Source organism: Opisthorchis viverrini (genome assembly GCF_000715545.1).
Source record: "Opisthorchis viverrini unplaced genomic scaffold opera_v5_185, whole genome shotgun sequence".
Taxonomy (NCBI): Eukaryota; Metazoa; Platyhelminthes; class Trematoda; order Opisthorchiida; family Opisthorchiidae; genus Opisthorchis; species Opisthorchis viverrini.
This window is the reverse complement of record NW_008751843.1, coordinates 502,845-528,340: the sequence shown is the minus strand read 5'-3', so window position 1 is coordinate 528,340 and position 25,496 is coordinate 502,845. Positions and strand designations below refer to the sequence as shown.

Genomic DNA, 25,496 nt, shown 5'->3' with positions numbered 1-25,496 from the left:
TTAGGAAGATGGTTAGGGTCCTCGACCAAAGTCTTTGGCTCAAAAGTCTGGCCGCAAGGCAACAGTTTGCCGGGAAATGCAAGTGAATTACCATTTTTATGGAACAAATCGCCACACATGTCCGAACCTCCAACACCGAGAGCCAGGAGACTGCGCTAGTGGCATGACAAACTCTGCGAGTGCTCTACGGACGCCACCCAGGATAGCTCAATGGGTCACGGAGGCACAGACCGTCACAACACGGTAAGGTCCAGTCACTTCTTGACGGAAAAACGGCGTACCAATTCACTACAACCGACTGAGTGCGCGATCCCAAAAGCGGAAGAACAATCAGTAAACCTTGCTCGGAACCTTCGGTCTTTCAGGGTCAGCATCAACAGCCATTACTTCACCTGTGCCACCCACGACAGACCCAGTGCTGCAACCGAGACGCTGTACAAACCGTGTCAGGAAACAGTTGGAACCCTTTCAAATTGACCCGCTCCGACAATCTTATGTTAAATTGCCGAAAGGGGGAGGTATGAAGGAGGGCAGATTCCTGAAAACAGTCTCAGAATGTCCGAAGCCTACTGACACACTGAAACCTCACCAAAATCGCACTAGGGAAGCGGCCAAACATCCAGACCAGAAAAGTCAGTTCCCAGTCAAACGCCCCAGCAACCAACAAACTCAGCAACGGCCGAGGATGGGTGCTCACCAAACGCCGATCAGACAGCCTTGATCAACGTCAAGCGTCCTTAGAACACCGCAAGGCCCTTGCGACTTTTGCACATGCAATAGAGCTGTGTTCCCTCTTGACGAGTCCTTTCCCGACACTGAGGCGGGTACAACAGCTAGATACAACACAGTTCGAGTTCAGAACTTTTGCTTCATAGGAATAAAACAGTTCGAACATAATGGTGAATCGGTTACCTGGGGTGCGAAGCCCTACATGACATCTAACTCTACGAAGTTGCAATTTGGATTGTTACTATTTTGAACAGATCAGGTCAGAAAAAGGCTTCAATTATTGAAGTCTCAATTCCCATATAATAGCAAGTCCTTATCCATACTTTGACTGTTCATACGTGGCACGAAGTGTGCAAACAATTCGAATTTTTTCACAATACGAATTCTGCTGAATTTGTCGAGGGACAGGGATGACGGGAGCGAGAACGGAAAGATGCTTTCGCTGAAAAAAGTCCAGGATTTTTTCCTTCAATACACCTGTATGAGTTTGTGCGGTGCTGACAAGCCATTCACGACAATCTGTACGGCAGTGGACCGTTGTGACGAGTCACTGCGAGTGCGATGTGATGCTTCTCTCTATAACGAACTTCTGTGGCGTCAACGAGTCCGTTAGAGTGTTTTCTGTATTTGAAAACATTTCACAGCCTGCTACGGCCGGGGCTTGTAAGCTCTATTTTTAAACATCCCTTCCATCTCCTGTGTTCTCAGTCAGCCTATTTCTATGGAATAGTATTGTTTACATATGTGAATAGAGCAAATGATTAGTTCACCTTTTACGAGTGAATTCCGAATAAAAAGTGAAGTCCAGCCTTACTTTTCCTCTTCATGCAACTTTAGCGCCTAGCTCCCATGCCACCTGAAGGAAGCACGAGGGCTGGGGCTACTGGCAGGTTGCACAAGCCTAGAAGTCGAACCACAGACCTTTCGATCAGTAAATTCGTGCTCCAACCACTGAGCCATCTCGCCCAGAATGTAGGGCCAAACTACAACTACAGAAACGAATTAGCAAGTCCTAACATCTCTTGAATAAATACTGGACTCAGCCCGTAAGCTCCAGTGACCACTGGTCATAGTATACACACCGGGCAAAATGTATGTATGTATTTTCGGTAAAAGTGTAATGTACAGGAGCACACGGTGAACACAGATTAGTGCCAAACACGTGAAAAATCAGGCAAAAGGATTATCACGATCAGCAGATGCCAGTTCACTTTCTTCGATTGAAGTAAAGTTTAAGAAATGGGAAGGCCGATGGATGCGATGATAGAATTTCTTCGGCTTCAGCGGCTGTAGTTCATATTTCATGTTAGGGTCATGGCGAACACCTGCAGAGATGTAAAATCAAGGTTATAAATAAAAAATGGTTGCAATGGGATGAAAAACCAGGACGGCGACTCACAACTATTGAAGATTTCCACCTCATGAGCGGCTCAGATACAAGGGATAGAGGAGTACTCAACGGTAACGGCGCATTCAGAGAAAGCACACAACAAAGGTGAATGACTAAAGACGCAACCTAATGTACATAAACTAGTGAATTACCCAAAATAAGACTGCCCCTTTGCAATTCGCGTAAAGGGACTAGGTATGGTGGCATGATGCAAAAGCTGGTTCAGGGAAGCAAGAGCGAACACTGCCTGATTTCAAGTTTAGGGAAAAAGCTGTATAGTGGGTGCCTCAAGAGTCATCTAGACATTACTTCCGAAAAAGGACACTTATCCAATATATGGGTCGATATGGGGCGCAAGACGCACTTGGAGTTCAGAAGGAAGATAGTGGAAAAATGAATAACCAGTTAAAAAAGTAAACTGAAGGGAAATAAATCATCCGGAGAGCTATTCGTCCTGGAGACCCAAGGTGGGGTTCAGTTAGACGAGGGAACACAACAGAGTATCACCTAAGAGTTCAATATTTACAGCAAAACTGATGAAAAACATACGAACGGAAATGCGCGTGGGGATGCCAATAAGAATGTGTTCTATCACCCGGCTGAAAGACTTACCCATAAAATTATAGTTCCAAGAAGTCTGTGGGGGTACCATAAAGAACCCGAGAAACCTGTCGGACAGTAGCATTTGGACACGCTCGTAGTGACTCGGCAAATAACCCTTGGGGTTATTACCCTTATCAGTGTTCTGTCGACCCCACTCGTACCCACCTGGGGTGAGCTTATAAGCGCACAGTGAGACGGAACCGGGAGTGAAACTGCAAGTGATGACGATAGTTTTTTCACCGTCTTGTTCTGAGAATATCTTTGCATGCGTGGTGATATCCTGAAAACAGGCAGATAACAGCAAGGCATTAATGAGTATTGATTAAACACAATGCTTCTCGACGATACAGGATACTGAAAATAGTACTCTATCAGATTACAAATGAGCTCCAACTTCTACAGGCGGACAGTCATCACACAAAACAACTTGTAGTAAAAAAAACATCTGAACCTGCTCCCATAGAGCACATCATTTTTCACAAAATAAGGTTGCTGGCGTGTCGGAGGGTGACGCATGGAGTCAAACGGAACAAAATAGAGAAAAACTGTTCAGGTACCTGAGGCGAGAGCTGTGGCAACTCATTAGGTTGGGTATGAATCCATCCCAAAGGCTCCATTTCACGAAGGTATTCATCCTGAGGGAGACCATTAGGCAGATGAACCGTCTGGTGCGTGCCCCATTGTGGAGGCATCACGATACACCTAATTTCTTTGATCTGTGAATTGTCTGCTGGGGACACGCCGTACAAGTAACCGGAGATCTGTAAGAAAAACAAATGAGTGAAGTACAGACAGATTGGACTTGTCGTGATGTACAACCCGAAAGAACTGGTTCGTAACTTACTTGAGTTCGAAGATCCGAAATCGTTATAAACTTCTTCAAGATATTCTTAGGAAGAATGTAAGTATAGCCATTCTCCTTGATATCGTCCGAACTAACGTAAATGTTGTTCGTACGCAGGTATAAATTCGTGGCTGAAATTGCACGAATGCGCCATTCGGTTTTGCTGCTGAAGTGCAGTGTTTCATAATTCGACGTGGTCGTTGAGATGATCTCGTCGCCATGTTTGTTCACCGTACGGGTTGTAGTCGCGGTGAGTTGAGACTGTTCCTTAGCCTGTTTCTCAATTTCAGCTATTTGCTGACGTTGTTGAGATGGTGCGGAGATTTCCATACCCAAAATAATATCGCGGATTTCCGACTGAGTTAACGAAGCCACATTGACGCTATGAAAAGAGAGTACGTAAGACATGACAGACAGAGTGACAGGTAAAGCAATGGCGTTCGCACGAGTGAGATGTAGCAGTACGACATCGTTACAGATACTGATGTACATAACATGTTTGAATAGAAAAAAGTGATTGACACTGCTGGGAAACATGAGAAAACGTAAACACTGTGAAGAAAACACAGCAGGCACCCAGTTACACTCACTTATTCTTTTTGCCATAATCAGTAAGAATGAGATCTTTCAACTGATACTCAACCTTGATCCAGTCGTCCGGACTCAGCGTCGGCCAAATGTGATGGGGTTCAGTGACAGTGGTCTTATCTGGCTTGAGAACAATCTTGGCTTTATCGTTGTTCACATGTAAGGCCCGAAGAATCAAAATGAGCCGCGAAAATGCCGTATAAGAGCTGATGCTTTTCAGCCAATCGTCATACAAGTTGAATAGGACCATTTGAGGTTCAGAGGCCTTAAGAATCAGGTCACCAAACTTTTCGACCTTTAAGCAGGCCTGAAAAGGCAACTGAAGTTCTGAGCCCTGGAAAGTGAGAATAAAAGACTCGGTTCTGAGGTTGTTTTGAAGGATAAAAATATCAGTTCAATGTGGGTTACGAGGTGCGAAAGTAAAGAGCACTTTCAGTTGCTGCGATCTCAGAGGGAAGACTTACTTTGATGACAATATTAGGGAAATCCAGAAGATGGACTTCCAAGGGATCCAACATGCCTTTGCGAGTGACGATGATTTGCTTCGGTTGCTCTTCGACTGGCAACGAGCGAATCAGGGCGGCGACTTCTTCAGCTGTCTTCCATTTGGCCAGCTGACCCAAACGCTTTTGTCCAGCCCAAACGGATGTGTGAATGATCTTCAAGAACAGCTGTCCTGTCCGAGGATTGAAGATAAAGATGGCTCCATTGATGGGTTTTGTTGTCAGGTTACCTTCAAAGGTCTGTTCAACGAACAAGGGAAACAGAACAAAACTAGAAATAGTGAGAACGAAGGGATTAGGTCATTAAAAGTTTGTCTTCACGGTACGAAGCTGTGGATCTGTCGCACACGGACAGTCGTTTAAGGCAACTTCCGAAAAAGTGATCCTACCTGATAGGCCGACTATCCAAAACCACACAGCTGTAGAGAAGTGATTATCTTTTGGCTAAAAATTCAACTCAGAAATACTGATAACCTTCAGTGTCCACTAAATGACGTTTCACATGGCTGAGTTCGCTTGACTCTTAAATTCTATCCGGTTACAGTTGAAGTACACCGTGTGATCAATCTCGAGATATCTCAGTGGTTAAGGTACGCAATTACTGGGAGGTCCGTGCTTCGAATCCAACCTCGGTGTCTCGACTGTTCCTGGCTAGACTGGGGTAACCTGGCAGCATCTAAGCCCTCGAGTGGTATGGCAGCTAGACACCGAAAGGTCGTTACGGTTCAACAGTTGCACTATTACAGCGCAGTTCGATCTCCGAGATGATGGAGATACAAAACTGACTTTCCGAAGTTAACGGCTGGTTACGGTCAGTCACACAATCAGAACCCGCTACTTACGTATGGTCGGTGGCCGGGTGACTTCTCGACACCTGTTCACAATAAGAAGCTGTATGGTAACCCGATCAACATCTCTATTTTGAATCTAACGACCTAAGAGTGGAAAAGTTATCTAAATCAAAAAGCTCGTCAGAAACGTAGCGCCTAAATTAACTGCGCGGGCACGTAGTCTTCCAGTCAAGCAGTACATATCTGATTCCTACACGATGAGCAAAAATAATGCCAAAGGCCTCATGTTGCTGATATCTTCGAATATGGACCAAGTTTGCTCTAATTTCCAACATCTTTAAATAATTTGTTCCGACTACTTCTTAAAGACTTTGCTTTCTACTTTCGGGATACGGTGCCAAAACATTGTCAGAAATGTCACCGAGACTGAAGGTCCGTGAAGGGGATATAACGGCGGCCGTCATCCTGCTTTATGACGAATCACAGCGAAGTATTGCGTGGACGGATGTTGAACTGCGTGACAGTTGGGCACTTGTAACGAGTAGCTGTTGAGTGGCATCGGCGAGAATTGCTGTTAGGTCGGCGGTCGGACCTAACGCAATCCTTAAGTTAGCTGATCGAAACCAGTGAAGAAATGAGAAAGCACCGCTCAGACATACGGCACAGTTCCCTACAATACTCACCAGCAACATGTCACGGACAAAAAAATGCTTCCGAAACTGCCAAAGAAGGATAACTCACTTTATGTATGGTTACGCGATACACGTTCGTGTCATCAACAAACCAGATTATTTGATTGGAGAACAACTCATTGTAATTCTGAGAACTCAAATATGGCTCAGTCGGTTCACTCGAATACAGCTGCAGCGCTTTACGTATACGCTCTCGTAATACGTAGAGTGCCGGGTTGGCCTTCATGATTTTCACCATGGCTTGCTGAATTAGAGGTTTACACCCGGGGAACCAATTTCCGTAGGCACTGAAGAGAAAGTAAAAAGTGGAATAATGCCACTAGCTGAATGCAAAGAAAGGTTTTTGACACAATGCGTTTGCGAATCAAGTCAAGTGGATGAATGAGTTACTGAACTTCGAGTTATCAGTGGCGAACGAAAAACGGAACCGTAGGAGAAACGGACCTATACTCCGGTTAGAAAACACTGACTTATCGTGGTTTGAGGCCACATTAAGCAACAATGAGGGGGTCATATCCCTTAACTTGGTGGCACCTCATTTGTAACTAGAAGAATCAGCGACCGATACGATAGTAGACTGGAGGCCCGTAAATTCGCAGCTTTAACCGTCGGCGAATTTTCCATTACAATGTAGTCGCAATTTTCTGCAGATTTTTTAGCGACAATGAATAATCATATATTTTATTGCAAGCTTATTAAGAGCACCATATTCTACTGATTTCGTAACAAAAGCTAAATTTTCATTTAAATATGACAAAAAAGGAGCTACCTTCAGTATATTGTGCGTGCAATGCACATTACACGGTTATTTTTACGCTTTCTTTTAGGGATGAAAAATAAATAAATAAATAAATAAATCGTTTAGTAGTAACACCATTCCGGTGCTTGAAAGCCATGCCAGTCAAAGGAAGCGCAAGGGCTGGGATACTGCCAGGTTGCCCAATCTCAGACAGAAGAACTCGTGATGCAGAGGTCAGCTTCGAACCACAGACCCTCTGGTCAGTGAAATCGTGCTCTAACCACTAAGCCATCTGGCACTTACAGTGTCAGGGCAGCATGTTCTGGGTTTAAACTATGAAAATGGGCATTTAAGATCGTTATCATTCGAGGACCACGCGTGAATTAGGAGAACTGTACTTCAACTGACTCAAAAGCATCTCTGGACCAAGGATCGCACAGCCAGTACACTTGGATATAAGCATTTGGTAACATTTGGACAAACCAGAAACCCTGCTCAGTCGACTTGGGCTGAATGAGGAGTCAAGCAGCTAAGCACGCTGAGGTAAATCAGGATGTTGATGCTCCGATTTCCAGTTGGGCTCTCATGGTTGTTGAGTTAGACTGCACAATTTTGCTCATCTGATGTTTTCCAGACTGTACTCTGCTAAGCGGATTCCGGACAGGCAAAGCAAATACTATTGTAGACACTACTCCGTTGGATTCCAACGGATACGGTTCTCCCCATTCGCAAGAAGCCTCCAAGCAATACGCCAAAGAAACACGCTTCGTGACTCACAAATGTTCAATGGGAAAACCGAGCAAGAACTAACGTTCTCGTCTTTACAAATTCGTGTGAAATGGGCCCGTCACGAATGGTACCAATTTGTCAACCTGTATTTTCTAATTTATCGGAAAATCAACAATCATGGTTGAATACGTCTTTGGTGTTCTTATCATACTTGTGGATCGCATTTCCCATAGTCCTAGAGTACTAAGCCAACCAAGTAGCCCGGAGGAAGAGCCTTGGACGTCAAATTAGATTTTCTCCTAAACACAGTAGCATAAAAGGTATCTTTTCATTCGACCCATGCCGAGACATCGATACATTCCTTGAGTGATTTTAGGTAATAGACCCAAGGTGTTTCATATGAGAGGAACACTGAATTATGGCCGAGGAGCCCAACAAGATAACTCTAGAAGTGAATTGTACCAAAAAAAACCATTGGGGAGCTCAGAAGATGGCCGAGGAGCCCAACAAGATAACTCTAGAAGTGAATTGTACCAAAAAAAAACAATCGAGAAGCTCAGAAGAAACCTAACACACAGTTCCTTCAGCCCAACTCATCAGGGTAACAAAACAGTTTCCAGTAAACAAAGGAAGTCCCGTGTTTGGTGGGAAGCAACCTGACCGGTTGCATATGAACTCCGATGACGCACACTAGCCCGTAAGCAAACACGTTCATATTAGCAAATAGTAAGTAACAAAACGGAAGTCCCCGTCCATACCTGTGAAGATTATAAGCCAAATCAATGGCAATCATGACACCGGTTGGGGATGGATAGATGGACATGTTGTCGGTCGTATAGTCCAAAAACTTGGCTCGAGCGTAGCGTTCAATATCGTGTGAATCGTAGTCACCCCAACGGAGTTGGATGTCGATCCAGAACTTCTGCGTTGTTGTGCCATCCATGAGATCTCTGAAGTGGAGGGAGGTAAAGTTTATGGTGTGTAGGACGAAATAGCTCAGAAGTGAAAGCCTGAATGCACGTACAAACACTCACTTTGAGTCGGCTAATAGACTAGGTCGTGATACGGGCCACTTGTAAGACGCGAACAAAAGAATATCGGCGCAGCTGGAGTTCATTTTGTATGACTTTCTGGGGTGAATGGTCTCCTTCTGTACTGTTTCAATTTCTAAGGCATCCAGTTCTTGATCAAAAACTTGGCAAATATCCATCACAACAGACTCATGAATCTTTTGCCACAGATGAGCCCGGAAAATTTGAATTAGCGAGATTTTGAGAGTGGGGATCTTCCCGTGCATAAAAATCCCAGTCAAGTCGAGTTGTACTTGGAAACCAACGTACACCTAGAAGACAATGAAAGGTAAGTTAGAACTTAGGAAAACCGTAGAAGTTTTAAAAGAAAACTGGTACATATAAGCATAATAGATCTATGAATAATGGCCTTAAGATGTAGCACTTGAATGAACAGGGAGTCATATCAACTACACTGGGGTGAACAAACAAGTAAGCATGGAAGGCTAGCTTCATGAGAGAACATACGTTGGCTCGATTGATGGTCGGTGACCACCACAACGTGAAACGGCGGTTGGGAATCTGGTTCAAACCAGAACGCTGGGCGTTGGTCAATTTTTTGTACTTCATCGATTCCTCAAAACCGCTGGCTTTCTCCCTACAAAGAGCACAAAAAAGGGTTGTATGTGAATATTGGTAAGAAGGGAAGGACTATAGAGTACGATGGATATCCTAGGGTGAAGCACAACTGTGATACTTCAGAGTCGAGGTCAGCCTGAACGTCTATGGGAGGTGACTTACCAAAACAGACCTTCCCAGGTAGGGAAATAAGTTCCCTTGAACAGCGTATGTTCCAAAATGCCTTCGACACCCCCGAGAGCTTGTATCATATCGGTACGGTAGTTGTTCAGGTTCCACAGCTTGCCATCGTGACGCTGATGGGTCCACCAAAATGGGTTCTGCTTGAGAACTTGGTATTGCTTGAACTCGGTGCGTACACGCCAACCTTTGTCATAGGCCAGGGTGTGACGGTCTTTTTGAAACAGCGTATTGATACGTGGAATCCCACGATCCCAACTATCCTCGAGGTCTTCCAACGTCAATCGTCTGAGCGAGGCAGAAAATGAAATAAAATTTAGAACTCACAGAACAGCTTTAGATGAGGGTCAGATTTTCATATAAAGGCACAAAACACATAACAACCCAAGATGAACAGTGCGGTTTGGAGGTCCACATTTATGACGGTACCACGAGACGATTACCCGAACCGTGCTTCATCTGAAGAATAACTCCAAACAAATAACAACTGTTGGGCACCATCGGGATTACGATGTCTTCGAACTGAGGCACACGAGCGATTGCACTACGAGGTGGGACGACACAACTGACTGATTGAGTTCATGATTGTTTCTTCATCAACCGATATTGTGAGCACTAGACAGTACACTTCATGTCTTCGAAAACGAGAAAAGGTCATGATAGTTCAAGTTTTGATATTATGTAGCCGCGGACTGACGGGATCGGAATTATTCCACCTGAATGATGATTCTGAAGTACTGCACGCGATAGCATGAAAGAACATCACATTGCGTTATGGACAAACAAGACGGTTCATGCCTTCGATAATAAAGCTGAAGCCATCCACAGTCCACTTGCTGCAAATTGTATTCTTTTGGAACAACTGCACCACAATACTAGTAATCACAACCATAAGAGGATATGATGTTAATTAACACAGGACAATAGCTAACATGCCAACAACTTGCCTGTTTTGTGCGTTTGCCTCTTGACGTTTCAGCGCGTACTCCGCCCACACGCTTTGCGAGTCTCGAAACTCAGTTTCCCAAGTGAGAATGTAGGAGAACAGGTTCGGAATAACTTGATCTTCTTCGTGACTCATGCCTGAACGGAAGTGTGTGATCCCCACATCGGTTTGTTTAGACCAGCGGAGATCGGACTGAGGGATGAGAACATGCCCCATACTCAACATGCCGAGTCCACCAAGTTCCTAAAGTTCAACAAGGTGCCATGAGGTCAATGTTCGCCACAGGGATAAATAAAGGAGGCGAGTAACAGCAAAATGTTTTCTGAACAAACGTGAACAAGACAGCGTAAACAATTGACAGCATCAAGTCAAAAGCACCCGCAAACCAGTTCCAGCATCTAATCATCTCCCACCACCCATACACTGCTGGGCAGCAATGAAGAGCTGATACCATTGACAGGCATTGTGGACTGAAACGACTTTAAGCGTAAACCAGCATACCAAAAGATTGTATGAGGGTGAGAAAGTGATGACTTGTGCTCATCAGAAAATTCATACATTCTAATGAAGTTGATCTGAAACCCAGTCGCATGGATAAAACGAACAGAGTGGAACTTACCTTCGGAGTATAGAATACAACAGGCGGGAAACGTGCAGGCATCTTGGAGTTCAGTCCAATTTTTATGCGAGTTTGAATTTTGTTCTCACATTTCACGAGCAAGTCCAACAGTGCGACAGTGCTGACGGCAGCCTCTCGATAGTAAGTCATGAGTCCAATAAGGGCAGTGTTCCACTTGTTAACAATCTTGGTGAATGTGGTAGATCCTGAGGCCATAAGGATCTGACGAACCCGGTTGTGGAAACGCTGCATAGATTCCTCATCCACACGCAAGAAACACTGTGCAGTGCGCTCTTTTGTGACCTATGTTTACAGAGAAATAAGGGCAGTGTTCCACTTGTTAACAATCTTGGTGAATGTGGTAGATCCTGAGGCCATAAGGATCTGACGAACCCGGTTGTGGAAACGCTGCATAGATTCCTCATCCACACGCAAGAAACACTGTGCAGTGCGCTCTTTTGTGACCTATGTTTACAGAGAGATACAAATTGTGTGATAAGAAAAAAAAACAAAACGAAAAAAACCAATCATACCCTTTCGCCGCCCGAATTCTTTTAAATTATCTTGTGACCTATATTGCTAATTCTAGTGAGTTTTGTATGCAGAGATCATACGATGCGTGAGGCACAGGTGACAACCAATTAGATAATAGCTACATAAGTACGAAATGTGAACTTGCTTCATTTTGAAGATGCCATACGCCACTCGGAAGGTTAGCATCAGCAGCTTGGTTGGGAGCACGGCAAGCGGGTAGAATACGGCACTCAAAACCTGACATGGAAAACAGGAGATTTGGATTGTCCTTGCTATAGACTGAAACGAAGCTGCTATCCCAATCAATCGTCGTAATCGATCGGGGTAGGCGATTCTTGATATCCCAGAAAACAGCTCGACCTAAGTTGACATCGTGCTTCATCAACCGCATTCGGCTGTCACGGGGCCAGCACTTTTTATTGTTATATCCAACAATGTTTTCGTTGTTTGGATCGGGGTGCTCAGTAAGATAGCGTTGGATCAGATCTCGGGCTTCGTCCGCGGTGAACCGGAAGAACATCCAGAAGCGGTCGATGTAGCGGCAATACAGCCGAATGGGATGGGCGATTTCCGTCACCGTATCCTAAAGAGATGTAACAAACGAACATGCGTTAGTTGTCTACTCACTGAAAACATGCACAGTTTCAACAACCATGAAGTAGTAAGTATGCTGTGGATTCCCATGAAGGACCAGTGAAGTAACTTGAAAACTGGAAATGTATCAAAAGAAAAGCACAGTAGATAAACGGAACGTGCGAAGTGTTTTGAAAACAAGTTGTGATCGGGCACCGCCGCAAATATTTCGGCAAAGCGTGTGACATCTCATGAGTGAACTAGGAAGACAGCACAGCTATGTGATGAGTCAGTAAGATAAACGCTCTTTCCGGTGTCACGGTAAACTCGAGGGACTAACCTGGTATTGGAGGAAATCATTCGGCATCTGCGGTGGACCACACATTTCAGCTGCACGTTCCAATCCCAGTACAAGGAGATCCAACACGAGACCATAGTACTGAGTGATGAAAGAAGCAAACTGAAGACCACGAATAATCCCATAGCTATTCGTGTGGTTCATATCCTTGTAATTGATCACAACGTTGTTTTTCGCTGTCATGTAGTCGGCGATGTTGTGATCAACAATTAGCCTTAGAAGTCGATTCAGCAGAGTGAGATCAATCTTCTCGTAGACCTTCTCAAATTTGGTTTCCAACAGGACATTACATTCGCCTTCGCCTGTTTCCCACACATCCTGAAAGGGATGAATGAATGTGTGACTAGCCTTTAGAACACTGTAAGTGGACCATCTGTGATACAGGTGTTGTGACGGTTTGGAGAAGCAAACAAACAATTAAAAGATAGGTTATCGCTGACAGCATCCATGTGGGTGCACATATACTTGAGTAGGATGAGATCCGCCGCATTCATTTTCAACCACCACGGAATCGACAGTGAGGTGCTCAAGGTAAGTTTGTTCGTACTCCACACCTGTTTAACTCTACTGTCGTACTATGAAATGGCAGTATCAATAGCCACGGCTACTTTACCACCTGGCTAGTTCCGTCAACCCAAATAGTCCGGTAATGGATATTTTCCAAACAACAGTTACGGTAGTTTATTAGCGAGGGGGGAAGTGTGGATTCCGTTAACCTGAGAGAAACTGACGGATAACGCCAGTGACTTGGTGTACAGAAACTAGTGCTGGTAAGCACTGTTGTGATATCATTAGATCTAAGCGTTTTCTCCCAGGGTTAACATTGGCATCAGCAGCTGGCATGTAGCACCACATTTGGCTCTACACAGAACGCCTACTATGGACAAGCATCCTGCGTTTCAACTGCTTTTGATCGAAAGGTTCGAGTCGGTTGCAACTCATGTTATATTCCTACAAGTTCACTTCCTCTATCCCAATTCGCAGCCGCATTAATTTAACTAGTGCATTATACAGAGTTCAGGTCCGTGTTCGAACCTGATCTCTGCATCTCGACTTCTCCTGCCCAGGCTTGGGCAACCTGACAGTATCTCAGCCCTCGTGCTTCCTTCAGGTGGTATGGTAGTTGGGCCCCAAAAGAGTGTCACGGATGAATGATCATTCCATTTTTTATTTCAACTCCCGTTGTAATTATTATAAGCCGAAACAGGTAACTGACGGTCCCCGAAACGGAGACGAGAGCATAGTCCGGAAGCAACAATCTTACAGGATGGACGTTACCAGCGTATGTGCATAGAGCTTCACAAAACCGAGGCGCAATATCATTATCACTAACTACTACACCAGCGTGAAAACATTGGTGTTCACAGTGAAAAAGTATAGTTCAGTAGTGAAAGAATACATACCTTGAGGTTGTTCAGGCCCTGACACCATTTATATACCAGCAGAGGTGGTGGTTCGAGGTCGGCAGGTTTGATCCAGGGGGGAAATAGTCGGCGTTTGTCAGCTTCGTACCACAGGTACTGGTCCAGGTAAGCATCAGTGATCTTCTCAAGGGGTTCAACGTCATAAACAGGAATTAGGTGGCTATACAGATCCATGAACTCAATTCCAACTTCCTTAAAAGCACGCTGAGTGAGTAAATGACGCTTGATACGACTCAAAGCTTCGTGTGGGTTATCATATGCTTGTTCAATAAGACCCAATTCTTCACGCTGCGACTGGTTCAGACGATTTTTCACACTATAAGATTCTCGCAGGCGTTCCAGAGCCAGAATGAGCAGCTTTGTATCGTGCTTGTAACTCAAGGGTGGGAATGGTATTGGAGAGAACCGACGACTTTCTAACCAATGAACCGTTGTGGTGTAGATGGCGACCGCCTCTTCGGCTGTCACGTAGGGACCATCCTGTAAGAGGAAGAGTATGGATCATACAGTAAGCAGCGATCAAATGAGTTAGGTCTATAGGTTCGCTAGTAGGCATTTGAGCCTGGGATAAATTTATAACTTACCTTCAAATAATTATGTTGGCGCTCTTGTTCGGCCTTCAAATACAGCCGGGTCAATCGACCCAAGTTTTTTTTGCACACAGTCTTATCCACGGTGGCGCCACGTCGAATTCGTTCTCGGTTATAGTGGGCCGTGTTTGTCCACCAGTCAGCCTTTGCCTTAACGTATCGCAAAATCATGTTCTCAATAGGGATAGGCATGTTCGGAACCTGTAAATTAGGGAGATATACACAAAATCCTCGTATTATTACACGCCACTTGTGACCGGGTGAACCAAAAATGACGTTCCGGTTAGCCATAAGCAAACTGGGATCGCATGCGGCAGTGAAGCATCAGCCTCAACATTGAGTTTGCTGTCTCTGATGATGAGTAAGTAGTCGGAATAAGCTTTTCCTAATCGGAGATATTGTGGAAACTCACGGATGAACTACCATGCATCAGCTGCACAAATAGAATGCAGCGGCACTGCATGGGAGGCTCATTTTCGCTGGTGGAGCGGGATAATTAGTGTTTATGGGTAAACCATCTCACAATCACTAAACAGGGACCGACGATTGACACCGTTCCAGAAATGTCGTAATCTGACGTCCTAACGTTGGTGAAAACATACAGCATGATAGCATACGCGTTTACTCCTCGATTTTAGAAAAGGGGCAGAGACCGACCATTGTAAAGTGAAAGAAGACACAGTAGTCCCCACACCAACAACCAATGTTGCACGGGGTCGCTTGTTCCACTGCTTGCTGAGAGCGAGCTGAGAAGGAATTCAAGAAATCTAGTCCACAATGACTTTCAATAGTTAGTCAAACCGTCTGAAATTCAACCACCACGGAATCGACAGTGAGGTGCTCAAGGTAAGTTTGTTCGTACTCCACACCTGTTTAACTCTACTGTCGTACTATGAAATGGCAGTATCAATAGCCACGGCTACTTTACCACCTGGCTAGTTCCGTCAACCCAAATAGTCCGGTAATGGATATTTTCCAAACAACAGTTACGGTAGTTTATTAGCGAGGGGGGAAGTGTGGATTCCGTTAACCTGAGAGAAACTGACGGATAACGCCAGTGACTTGGTGTACAGAAACTAGTGCTGGTAAGCACTGTTGTGATATCATTAGATCTAAGCGTTTTCTCCCAGGGTTAACATTGGCATCAGCAGCTGGCATGTAGCACCACATTTGGCTCTACACAGAACGCCTACTATGGACAAGCATCCTGCGTTTCAACTGCTTTTGATCGAAAGGTTCGAGTCGGTTGCAACTCATGTTATATTCCTACAAGTTCACTTCCTCTATCCCAATTCGCAGCCGCATTAATTTAACTAGTGCATTATACAGAGTTCAGGTCCGTGTTCGAACCTGATCTCTGCATCTCGACTTCTCCTGCCCAGGCTTGGGCAACCTGACAGTATCTCAGCCCTCGTGCTTCCTTCAGGTGGTATGGTAGTTGGGCCCCAAAAGAGTGTCACGGATGAATGATCATTCCATTTTTTATTTCAACTCCCGTTGTAATTATTATAAGCCGAAACAGGTAACTGACGGTCCCCGAAACGGAGACGAGAGCATAGTCCGGAAGCAACAATCTTACAGGATGGACGTTACCAGCGTATGTGCATAGAGCTTCACAAAACCGAGGCGCAATATCATTATCACTAACTACTACACCAGCGTGAAAACATTGGTGTTCACAGTGAAAAAGTATAGTTCAGTAATGAAAGAATACATACCTTGAGGTTGTTCAGGCCCTGACACCATTTATATACCAGCAGAGGTGGTGGTTCGAGGTCGGCAGGTTTGATCCAGGGGGGAAATAGTCGGCGTTTGTCAGCTTCGTACCACAGGTACTGGTCCAGGTAAGCATCAGTGATCTTCTCAAGGGGTTCAACGTCATAAACAGGAATTAGGTGGCTATACAGATCCATGAACTCAATTCCAACTTCCTTAAAAGCACGCTGAGTGAGTAAATGACGCTTGATACGACTCAAAGCTTCGTGTGGGTTATCATATGCTTGTTCAATAAGACCCAATTCTTCACGCTGCGACTGGTTCAGACGATTTTTCACACTATAAGATTCTCGCAGGCGTTCCAGAGCCAGAATGAGCAGCTTTGTATCGTGCTTGTAACTCAAGGGTGGGAATGGTATTGGAGAGAACCGACGACTTTCTAACCAATGAACCGTTGTGGTGTAGATGGCGACCGCCTCTTCGGCTGTCACGTAGGGACCATCCTGTAAGAGGAAGAGTATGGATCATACAGTAAGCAGCGATCAAATGAGTTAGGTCTATAGGTTCGCTAGTAGGCATTTGAGCCTGGGATAAATTTATAACTTACCTTCAAATAATTATGTTGGCGCTCTTGTTCGGCCTTCAAATACAGCCGGGTCAATCGACCCAAGTTTTTTTTGCACACAGTCTTATCCACGGTGGCGCCACGTCGAATTCGTTCTCGGTTATAGTGGGCCGTGTTTGTCCACCAGTCAGCCTTTGCCTTAACGTATCGCAAAATCATGTTCTCAATAGGGATAGGCATGTTCGGAACCTGTAAATTAGGGAGATATACACAAAATCCTCGTATTATTACACGCCACTTGTGACCGGGTGAACCAAAAATGACGTTCCGGTTAGCCATAAGCAAACTGGGATCGCATGCGGCAGTGAAGCATCAGCCTCAACATTGAGTTTGCTGTCTCTGATGATGAGTAAGTAGTCGGAATAAGCTTTTCCTAATCGGAGATATTGTGGAAACTCACGGATGAACTACCATGCATCAGCTGCACAAATAGAATGCAGCGGCACTGCATGGGAGGCTCATTTTCGCTGGTGGAGCGGGATAATTAGTGTTTATGGGTAAACCATCTCACAATCACTAAACAGGGACCGACGATTGACACCGTTCCAGAAATGTCGTAATCTGACGTCCTAACGTTGGTGAAAACATACAGCATGATAGCATACGCGTTTACTCCTCGATTTTAGAAAAGGGGCAGAGACCGACCATTGTAAAGTGAAAGAAGACACAGTAGTCCCCACACCAACAACCAATGTTGAACGGGGTCGCTTGTTCCACTGCTTGCTGAGAGCGAGCTGAGAAGGAATTCAAGAAATCTAGTCCACAATGACTTTCAATAGTTAGCAAACCGTCTTGAAACACCGCACAACCACTAACCCACCGCTACGCAGTACTGCGCTCCCTAATGACGCACTGATGATGTCACCTCGATTGGTGATGAAACGTTTGCAATCAAATTGCCCAGCTCAGCGAACAAGTCAACGGCCACCATCTACGCTACCTGAGCTACCGACATTTTCCTCTATAGAAGAGATAATTAGTCACTGAACACCGGAACTAGACAAAGTCTTTAAGTTTCTTCTGAAAGATTTCGTTGCCTATATCCTCAATAACTTGTGATGCTTCCATATTTTGAATATCTGTCCAACTGAGCCCGGAGGCAGCTTCTGTATTGCACGCTTGGATAAAGAAGAAGCGTTCAGCTGTAGCACCCTTCCGGTGCTTAGCTGCCATGCCACCCGAAAGAAGCACGAGAGCTGGGATACTGCAAGGAAGCCCAAGCCTAGAAAGGGGAAGTCGAGTGGGGGAGGTCGGATTCGAACCACGGACCTTACGGTCAGTAAATTCGCGCTCTAACCACTTAGGCCATCTCGCCCCACGCTTGGATAAAGAACATACAAACGATAGGTTCTTTTGAATCTCCATTGAATATCATGCTCGCACCATTTAGTACGCAAATTATTCTTATTCAACACCAATGACCAGTTGAATAACCCACGAGTGCGTTGCTAAAGACACGCACTATGACAGATAGACAACCGTTTCCCCAAGCGAACAGGAATGTCACATCGGAGACTCTTCTCACAAACGGAAGCAGTTATGCGGTCAATCATGAATGAGGAATGCATCTCCAGTTGAGGCAAAGGTACAAGGGCACAATAATGGATCTGAAGGATAAACAAATCCTTTCTTCCAACACCACAGGCACCGAGTGAAAATGACTCGTCTTATACATCCAACCAAGCTGTTCTGACAGGCAAACATGCCACAGTGAAAACGTCATCCATCAACTCGAGAACAATGTCATACTCAATTAACTCATCCAGCTAACCGTGATACAAAAACCCAGAGTAGCCCCTATGATATTTACAAGTTATGGTGAACAGAAACTTGTTGCCCACATGGAATTGACTGCACCAATAACCAATAGCAAAACGGCTTCAGTAGGCTAACCCGGTTTGCCGTACTCCCAGGTCGATATACACGGGTCGGTTAACTATCCCTAACAAGCAAGATGTTTTCGCTTCGCTTTGTTGGTCCCCCGCAATTGTGTCCAGAAGTTTGCAGGTACGACATGGTAATCTTTCACCAATCGTTCAGCTGTAACACCCTTTGGTGCCTAGACAAGAGCAACTGAGGTTGAGTTGGGATCACAGAATTTCCGGTCAGTAAGTTCGCGCTTTAAACACTGAGCTACCCCGAGCTCAATCTTACCGAAAGGTGTAATTATCTGATTTACTGATAAAACAGCATTTCATATTGGGGAAGAACGCTCCTCATAAGACTGTGCCTGTTGCGTATGCAAGGTATCCTGTAAAAGTGATTCAGTTCGCCTAAGTCGACCCCTCAGTAACGGCTGCTCCATTTTGGGAGGTTACCGCAAGAGGGACTGCTGCGTACATTCACTTTCATAGTTGCTGTTAGAAAGGTGGTATCCATTCCGGTCTCAACAAAAAATTGATGAGACCCACTAAAACCCCAATATGGCGCACTTGCTATGGATGGACACGCTGTATATGGGTTTTGTATTTAAAGGCACTCTCTGCTACGGTGTGGTGCAGAAACCAGGGCAAACCAACCATGCATGAGCTGGAATCTGGTAATAGCGGACGAAAAATTGCAGGTAAACTGACCTTCCAAGGAATATTAGCCTTCCAACATCGCCACGCCTCACTCAAATGCTGCAAGATAGTTCGTGCCTTGTTCTGCTTGATACCCTCGGGCATCATATCCAGGATGTCGTGCATCACTGCCGCCCTGAGCTCCAAATCGTAGTGCGACTCCACGCGTTGCTTCGTAACCGTCTTGGCAACACCCTTTGAGTGTCGACCCTCGAACTGACGTGACAAAAGATTGCCAAGCCACCGCTCCAGAAGTGGCGTGATGCCACGCATGAAAAACATCCATACTCGCCAACCAGGAGCCCAGAAGCCTACACCAGGACCCTTACCAACAGGACCAGTGTTGAACCGATAGTAAATCACATGCTTCAAGTCCTTGCACATCCGAATCTGACGCATCAACTTATACTTGTAACGGTACATACCGGTCAGTTGACCGACGTGCGCGAAGATATACTGCAAACCATCAGCGAGCTAGAAGGAGATGGAAATCAAACGGTCAAAAGAGCTATTTGGCATTTTTGGCAACGAGTGTTATGTCAGAAGGTGCAGTGTCATGACACCGAGTTCAATGCTACTACAAGGAAGCCAATGAACTATGGTATCACGCTGTCCACATGAATGACAGCATTCCGGACCCCTGCGATATCATCCTCAATGAACAGAAAACCGACTGAACCGATTTATTACTCACCTGGAAGGCATCCACATTACCGAGACGGTACTGGACATGGCTATCCACGATGAGCTTCGTGAGACGCAAAATTTCTCTGCATAGATGGAAAGCATTACCGAATCGTGACTTTTTGCGTTCCTTCGTCGTGAGCGTTTTCACTGGTTTCAGGTTGAAGTTGTAGTCCAAATGTAGATAATTCAAATTTTTGCGGTGAATCAGTAGGTTCAGCATGTTGTACCCTTGTCTACAAACCTGCAGACCAACCTCTACCCAATCTAAACTGGTGATTTGGAAAAACTTCGTAGCTTTGAACGATCGGAACAAATAGCGTTTCTTCTGTGGCTTTGGACGTCGATGATGCAAAGCGTTCAAGACATAGTATTTCAAAAGCTTTTGATAAGAGACGCGAACCTGAAGCAAAAGGAACAAGTAAACAAAGGAAGCACAAATACCTTGACTGGCATTACTGCAGGACAGTGTTCCCGGTACCACGACTGGACCAGGGGAACATCAATCGCCCGGCGAGTGGAACCAGACCGTAGGCAGAATGGTCTTGGGGCCCAAAGCAGGGCGATACCATTAGCTGTGTTATCAGAATAAAGAGGTGTTTCGTTCAAGAAAGGTCGCATATCTTCCGGTAGTTCAAACTCCTCATCGTCAGCTGGAAGAACCTCGGGCGCCTAGAGACAAATTATTGAAAAATTATCGAGGACAAACCTTCACACCCTGGCGCTGGGAAATCGGATTGATCAACGGGTCAAAATAAAAGGCTGGTAAATCTGGGTCTTCAGTTTTAATGAATAATACATTAGGAGTATGGTACCATGAAAGGTGAACCTGAAAGGGATAGCTGTTGTACAGGTAAGGAAAGGCAATCCGATATTCAGTGCGGATTGGCTGACGGATGATTATTTTGTTGATATCATTGAATTCATTCCAGTCTTCGTCCCTAAGAAATCAGCTTAGAGAAGAAGAGAAAACTCACTCCAAATTTTTGTCTTTGACCAGTGGTTCAAACTTTGGGCCTCCAGGAAGAGCGACGTTAAGAGCTTTGGCGGTGAAGAATGACTTCAAGTCAAACAAGTAAAAGTAGTTGTCATCCACCAGATCTGTCAAAAGCGAGTTCGCTAGACGATATAAGTTGGACATGATATCGAGTGGGAGGTTCCAACGCCGATAAGTGATCCCATTGACCTGTCTAAATCGTGAAATATGGAGGGAATGGAAAGCATGCTGTATGTTACGAAGTTATCACGTTGGTTTTAAAAAAGTAAGTAACCCATGTGTCACTCAAAAGTGGTTACCGGAGCATTGAAGTGCCGGGAACTCGATTACCATTCGGAGCCAGTATAATAATAATAAATAATATAATAATACTAATAATAATAATGATGGTTCAGATGTAACATCCTTCTGGTGCCTAGCTGCTATGCCACCCGAGGGAAGCACGAGGGCTGGGATACTGCCAGGTTGCCCAAGCCCAGACAGGAAAACTCACGATGCAGAGGTCGGGTTCGGACCACGGACCTTCTGGTCAGTGAAATCGCGCTCTAACCACTAAGCCATCTCGCACTTACAGTGTTGGGGGAGCATCTTCTGGGTTTAAACTGTGAAAATGGGCATTTAAGATCATTATCATTCCAGGACCACGCATATTTCTGGGACACAATCCACGTGAATTAGGAGAAACAACTGTACTTCGACTGACCCGAAAGCACCTCCGGACCAAAGATCGCACAGTCAATAGGTTTGGACATGAGCGTTTGACCTGATTTAAACATACCAGAAACCCTGGGCTGTATGAGTCAGTAAATCCGTGCTCTAGCAACTTGAGCCTAGGAGGCTTAGCCGGATATATTAGCTTAGAAAAGACAATACCACCCATTAGAGTAAGGTAAGCAGGCAAGACGTACTTGGGCGTTCAATGTTAGTCAATTTTCGTCTGCTTTATTATGGCCATTTGCAACGTGCTGTAAGCAAAAGCTTGAGGTGTTAAGTATTTACCCTCAAACGCTTCAGCGTGACCGGAATGTGCCTTGAAGAGGTCGCCACCCATATCAGACTACAATAATCTTAAGAGAAGTGCTAAGTTTGATTCAGAGCCTTCTTTTGACGGTATTTCCGGAGGAAGACGAAGGCGATTGTCGGGATGCCACAACCCGGCTGGCGATCTTTTGTGAGCTTACCAAACTAAGATTCCAAGCCAACAACGGCAGTGAGGGCGCTACTATTCAATCTCATGAATTTCGTTGCTGTATTACAGAACGCATGCTGTGAAAGGTCTGGACGTTCAACTCCAAAACGGAAGACTTGACCGTAAGTATGTCACTCACATCACGTCCCCACATGAATCCGTCAAAATATAACACTCAGTCGACTGCAATGAATGCGCCTAATAATACGCTGAAGAAGAGGTCATTGAGGGGCAGATGCCAGTCCCTAGGTTACCTAGCCACTACAGTACATGCACAAACAGTGTTTTGGAAGCAATCTATGGGCCTGAAAACTAGACATTGATTCACGATTTCTTACAAGGTAGCAAATATTGTGATGACCAGTAAATTGAAACGCACGAAAATACCACAAGTTGCTCGAAAACCAATACGACTCACTTGGAATCCACGAGAGGATTTCTGTCGTAGAACCACTCAGCTATTGCACCATCTTCCTCTGGATCCATTTCCAACTGGATGGGTTCCAAAGGTTCAACGTCCAAAACGTTATCTGCGTAATCCAAAGGGGGCTCTTCGTCATCAAATGGAGGAAAGCGCATGCGCTTGAAATGGCGACGATCCCTCTTCTCCCGGCGCATCATAATCCACATGCTTCCCCATTGGGCAATGTATACCGGTTCTATGACCCATGGTATTTCATTAACAAATGTAATTGCACCAGTGATGTGATAAAGCACCTAAATTTAATGACGAGCATTAGAAACTGTCTTACTTTCACATCACGAATTTGTTCCCACGGCATTGGCATGTTTTCTAATAGCTTCAGCACAGCATGGGGCATGTACTTTAATGCCCCCAAGTAAACCCTCTTGTCGTGCCGAAATTTTCGATTGGTCATATCACCATGGTCACGGACTATTTTCCGCACATGTTCTGGAGGCATCTCTTCCTTCTGAGCTTCGACAAACCCAAACTTGCGTTTCTCCGCAAATTTTTTCGACTGTAACTGCTGCCATTCTCGGGCTAGAGGAAATGAATACAAAATAAAAGAATGGCGAGGCCACAAAGTGATACGTCAACACTGTCCATTGCTACTTACCAGTTACCCAACGCATGCCAAATGTGGTGGGTTTCACTAGGAGGAAAAGTCTCGGTTTCTAATTGGTGTTACTAATAGTGTGGCGGCTTTACGGTTGGTGTTGGGTTGTCTCAAAATGTTGCAGGCCTGAAGCGATGCGGTAGGACCAGGAGTTATTCCGCTTTAAGTGGGTGTTATATAGACTGGTATCTAGTGGGTTCTACTCGCTGTCCAGGAATTAAGTGATGCAATAGCTTCAACATGGTACACTATTGCATACGCGGACAAGCACGCGGCCTGCTCACCCATCCTGAGTCAACAGCATAAAAGAGGAACCAAAATGCTATCAATAAAACAGACGAGCAGATACCCCCTCCAAAATCTTTTCGGTTATTCCGGCCGTTTGCGGTTGCAAAGCGCTATAGCCCCCCAATCCATACTCCAAAATCTGAATTCTATCAACGAATCCGTCTATATAAGCATAATAGAACCCAAGGTAACATGACCCACAACTTCGTTGCCATACAAACGTCATTTTATGGTCTTATTGTGAAAGAACAAGAGAGGAAAGAAAGAGCTTAGTGTCAACATACCTAAAAAAATAAAATCGTTCAGCTGTAATACCCTTCCGGTGCCTAGCTACCATACTACCCGAAGGATGCACGAGGACTGGGATATTGTCAGGTTGCCCAAGCCGAGACAGGGGAAGTCGAGGGGCAGAGGTTGGGTTAGAACCACGAACCTTCCGATCAGTAAATTCGCGTTCTAACCATTTGAGGCATCTCGCCCCGTCGTATGTCTGCCGACACCTCGAAGCATCCGTCCTGGAAAAAGACTAGCGGTCTACCTCCAAGTGTAGACAGGGTCATATGGATCCTGTGCTGGAAGGACCCAGAGTTTGCGATTGCTTTAAACCGCTTCCGCCAGATCAAAAGTTGCTTCATGCCTGACATTAAGAATGATCTCGTGTGCAGAGGGCTGCACAGCTATCCTCTGACTTGTACGCTAGGTCGAAAAGTCGCATACATGGCTACCAGCAGACGTAAGTGGCGCTGTGTTAGCCGTTCCTATCTACATATTCTGACTGTCTGGAAATGTCCACATCTCTTCTATCAACACAAAGTGGGCAGTGGGTCGCCCTCCCTCTTGTGTCTTGTTCATTTCACTAAATGAGTTTATTTAGGTCCACCTAGTTACATGGAAGTTAAACATCAGTCTTGTGCTGTTATAGCGATTTGGTGGTTATGAGGTAGACGACCTAATTGTCACTAACAGGAATAATCTGTCAGACTGATGGGCCAAGCAGCAGTAACTGTGAGGCAAAAGGCTGTCGTGCACGATCAACCCATACCCATACCAGACAGACCATATGTAAACTTCATGACACTGTAGCGAAATGAGATCTCGTAATCACCACTAAAAGGCAGCTAACAACGTTCACCCAAATCCACCCCAGGCTACAGGGCTTCCTCTCGCCATTCGCATGCCCCTTCCTCCGAGGAGAAGAACGAGGCACCGTCGATTTGACTTGTGACTCGTTACCACAAAAGACAGCCATGGTGTTTGACGCTTACGGAATCAGTGCGGCTATCACTAGTCGACTTATATTCACATCTTTATCGGAAGTCCAAATAAAAGCGGTGACTGGAAGAAGTTGAGGAGACAAAGGATGCGCGCGAATTGCATCGATCATAAGCTGACACATCTGTGGGCACCTCGACCTCAAAGTTATATCTATGTGAATCGGATTGTTAGCATCAGGGGTCTAGTGAACGTCTTTTTACTTTTAAACTTTACATGTTAACAACACATGCGAGGGTCATGCAAAAACTATGTATCATTTCAGTATAACACCAGTCGTCATCGAAACATCAGTGTTGACAATGAGACTCCGTTGTAGTACAGTCGCAACTTATTTGAGAGCCTTGTAGTGAAGAATAAAGTTGGATGGGGAATGGACTTGATGCTAGGTTAACACAAACATTCTAAGGTGCCTACATCAGACACTCATTCGTTCAATCTGAATAGAAACTGGCAACGAAGACGTCAGTAGCATCGATGAATAGGCATATCTTGCAGCGTCTCCAACAAAGCGCGGTGGGTTTCAGGCGGTCTTCACCACAGAAGGTGAGTCGCACCGACAGCACCCAGACTTTTCGTGCTCCTTTATAAACCCTTCTGCCAG

At 45.1% G+C, this 25,496-nt stretch overlaps 1 protein-coding gene across 1 annotated transcript; it reads right to left on the bottom strand.

Moving 5' to 3' along the window:
- Positions 1-1,814: 1,814 nt before the first annotated feature.
- T265_14392 (hypothetical protein) lies at positions 1,815-23,278 on the bottom strand (the record flags this gene model as incomplete). Its single annotated transcript, XM_009173427.1, has 24 exons — positions 1,815-2,054; positions 2,732-3,002; positions 3,280-3,483; positions 3,567-3,948; positions 4,157-4,488; positions 4,619-4,897; positions 6,190-6,427; positions 8,367-8,558; positions 8,643-8,950; positions 9,147-9,276; positions 9,420-9,725; positions 10,424-10,626; positions 11,003-11,305; positions 11,703-12,119; positions 12,450-12,785; positions 13,871-14,371; positions 14,476-14,682; positions 19,396-19,857; positions 20,078-20,470; positions 20,512-20,739; positions 20,777-21,008; positions 21,045-21,257; positions 22,672-22,970; positions 23,006-23,278. Coding segments are annotated over 24 exons (6,864 nt in total), but the record flags the coding sequence as incomplete, so codon positions are not given.
- Between the last annotated feature and the right edge of the window lie 2,218 nt (positions 23,279-25,496).